General features: G+C 48.6%; 1 protein-coding gene across 1 annotated transcript in view; it reads left to right on the forward strand.

Annotated features, from left to right (window-relative positions):
- The first annotated feature begins 2,247 nt into the window (after positions 1 to 2,247).
- TEFM (transcription elongation factor, mitochondrial) overlaps positions 2,248 to 3,192 on the forward strand; it is a 4,739-nt gene continuing 3,794 nt past the window's right edge. The window contains 1 exon segment of the mRNA XM_007452380.1: positions 2,248 to 2,316. Coding sequence (XP_007452442.1) covers positions 2,286 to 2,316 — 31 coding nt within the window. The 5' untranslated portion in view covers positions 2,248 to 2,285.

Genomic DNA, 3,192 nt, shown 5'->3' on the forward strand with positions numbered 1-3,192 from the left:
TTTCATAGGGGAAGTACCGTTTACTGAACACTTATTCTATGCCAGGCTCTCTGCATCCAGTCTCGAACGAGAAATCCTCTCAGCAGGATTTCCTGGCAGTGTGAGGCAGGTACCATTACCCCCATTTCACAAATGAGGAAGCTGAGGTTCAGAGGGGATGAGAAACTGTCTAAGGTTGTGCAGACAGCAAGTCATTTGTTATATCTTGCCAGTGAACCACAGCATCTCAGAAAACATCAATCACCAGCGTTCCGTATGGCCTCGTGTACTGGTTTTCTAGGGCTGCTGTAACAAATCACCACAAACTGGGTGGCTTAAAACAACAAAAATGTATTCTCTCACAGTTCTGGAGCCCAGAAGCCTGAAATCAAGATGCAAGCAGGGTTGGTTCCTTCTGCAGGCAAATCTGTACCATGCCTGTCTCCCAGCTTGTGGTGTGTGGGACCTGCGGATGATCCTTGGCCTTGGCTTGTAGATGCATCATTCTAAGCTCCGCCCCCATTTTCACCTGCATTCACAGGGTCCTCTTCTTATAAGGACACCAGTCATATTGGATTAGCTGCCCCCCACCCCCTGTAGTGTGACGTCATTTTAATCTTAACTGATTGTTTGCAATGAGCCTCTTTCCAAATAAGGCCACAATCTTTTTTGAGGGATACATTTCAACTCATTAACACCTCATTAAGTGGAATAAGCCTTGGAGTTAAAAGGAAATTATTTCCCATTGATTTGGAGAATTTTGCACAAAAAGTTGGCTTTATTTTGTGTTGGATTCCTAAGTTCCGCAGAAATTGGCAAGAATCCTAGAATTCTCATGAGTACTTATAACTGGCCACATCTCCACCACCTCCTGGACACTAGCTACACAGACACTGCTGCCTCATAAAAACGCAAACACACCATCTTTCCCTCCCAAAGCCACCGCCCTCCTGACTTCCCTGTTTTTCACAAAATTAGCTAGTCGTCCCATCTTTCCTGAAAGAACCCAGAGTCAGCAACAGAAACATCAATGGTTTAATGGATAAGGGATCTTACACATCTGAAGCAAAAGGGTTCTGGAGCAGCCCCACATGGTGGAGGCCAGGACATGGTAGCAGTCTTCACTGGGTGCAGGGGGGAGAGGTTACCAGTTATAGAGGGAAATGATGTCAGGTGGGTACATTGGTTACCAGGGAAACCAGCAGAGGAGCACAGCCCCTCACTGCCCCTTTGATAAACTATCCCAGTGGAGATGTTTTGGGCTATAGATTAGAAAAATCACTAGCTGGGGCCGGGGGCAAGTACAAAGGCATTTACTGATTAGGCTCCATGATTAGGAGCGAAGGTCAGCCACCTGAGTAGGGTGTAGAAGCAGGGACTGTTCCAGCAGGGGATGTACGGAGAGCAAGAGAACAGCCATCCTGAGTGGCCTGATCACACATCCCAGGTTCAATTCCTTATGGTTGCCTGTCCCTTGAGAAGATACACTAGCTTCCAAATACACTTTGCTACTAGGCTCTTTACCTCCAATCCAGCCTCACACTTCGACATATGCCCAAATTTTTAGAAACACACCTCAAATCTGACTCTACAAAAGCCCCGGTAATTTCGAGTTACCTCGTGGAACTATTCAGCTGCTCCATTCTGCATTCCAGGCCCAGCCAAATTTGAAGCCACCCTCGGCTCCCTCCATCTCTTCCAAATAGGATACTTTCGAGGCCCAGTGTCAAAGCCACCTCTTCCTACCTCTCCCTTCCTTGAAGGCTGTCTTCACACAGTTCCCCCCTTGAGCTCCTGAAACACCACCTCGCACCTGTCCCAGTTATTCCATTTTGCCTGGTGATTTGGTTATGTATGTTCCTGCCCACGCTCCCCCACCAGACTCTAGGCCGGGCCCCAATAGGAGCTCATCAATCTGTATGCCTAGATAATAAACCCAGAGAGTCTCCCCAAAGGAGGGATCTTGCCAACTACAGGCTAAAACCCGCCCAGGAGTTCTCTTCCCAGACATTCTGCTCACCGGCAGTCACGGGCCAGAGAGGGCGAGGCCGTTTCCCGGATGCAGTGGAAGGAGTCTGCGGCGCACCCGGGGGCTTCGGATCCCGGCACAATCCCAGCCGGCGTCTGCCCAGAGGCGCAGCGGAGCGCCTGCCAACAGCCCAGCGGGAACAACCTTGGGCCGGCCGGCACGCTGCTTCCGCTGGAACCTTTCTACTGAAAGGCCGGGCGCTTTTGGGCGAAGCACGCAGGAACCGGAAGTTAGTGGAGGAAGACGGGCGCGGGACCCTAATGCTTTAACGTGGAAGATGAACATCCCTAGTCTCCTCTTGGCGGGAGGTAGGGTGCCTGCAATACTGGGTGAATCTCCGTCTGACATTAGCCCCTGGTCCTGGAGTATTTCCCCCTTGGGTCCCGTCTCCAGGTCTCCCTCTTGGAGTCCCCGCTGAGTTGACGGGGCGGTTCTGGTAGCCGAGCCTAGGAGCGATTGTGCTTTTTTCCCTGGGTTAGAGGTCCGCGAGCGACTCCTCGGACTGCGCCGAGGGCGGAGGGTTCAGAGTCCAACGGCTGCTTGCTTGCTTCTGGATGCGTTATTGTTCTGTGGCCGCAATGTCAAAGTTTCCATTGGTTTTACAGAGTTGCTCCTTACGTGGTTTTTCTTCTTTGTAGAAATATAGTCATGGTAGAAATCTTGAAAAGTGTACAAAAGAAAATAAAAACCGCCCTTAAACCTACCACTCAGCTAAAACATTTATTATAAACGTATAAAATTTGGTTTCTTTCTTTTTTTTTTGGCTGCGCCATGTGGCTTGCGGGATCTTAGTTCCCCCACCAGGGATTGAACCCTGGCCCTGGCAGTGAAAGCACCAAGTCCTAAACCACTGGACCGCCAGAGAATTCCCTAAAATTTAGTTTTATTTGGTTCCACTGGATGAGAAATAAATTATTGAAGATAAATATTGTTAAGAAGATCTATTGGAAAAAGATTTCTCTAAGGTTAAAAATTTCAAAAACGTTAAGCAGTTGAAATCATTTTTTAAATACATGCTGCTTGATGGACATAAAATAAGATTTCTAGGTAGTAAAACCTAGGCGTTATCCATAAAGATCAGAAGATATCTCTTATGGATATGATCCGCTAGTTCTTTCTTTCTATTTGGCTGCGTTGGGTCTTCGTTGCTGCGCGCGGGCTTTCTCTAGTTGTGGTGAGCGGGG

This window comes from Lipotes vexillifer, unplaced genomic scaffold (genome assembly GCF_000442215.2).
Source record: "Lipotes vexillifer unplaced genomic scaffold, Lipotes_vexillifer_v1.1 scaffold216, whole genome shotgun sequence".
Classification (NCBI taxonomy): Eukaryota; Metazoa; Chordata; class Mammalia; order Artiodactyla; family Lipotidae; genus Lipotes; species Lipotes vexillifer.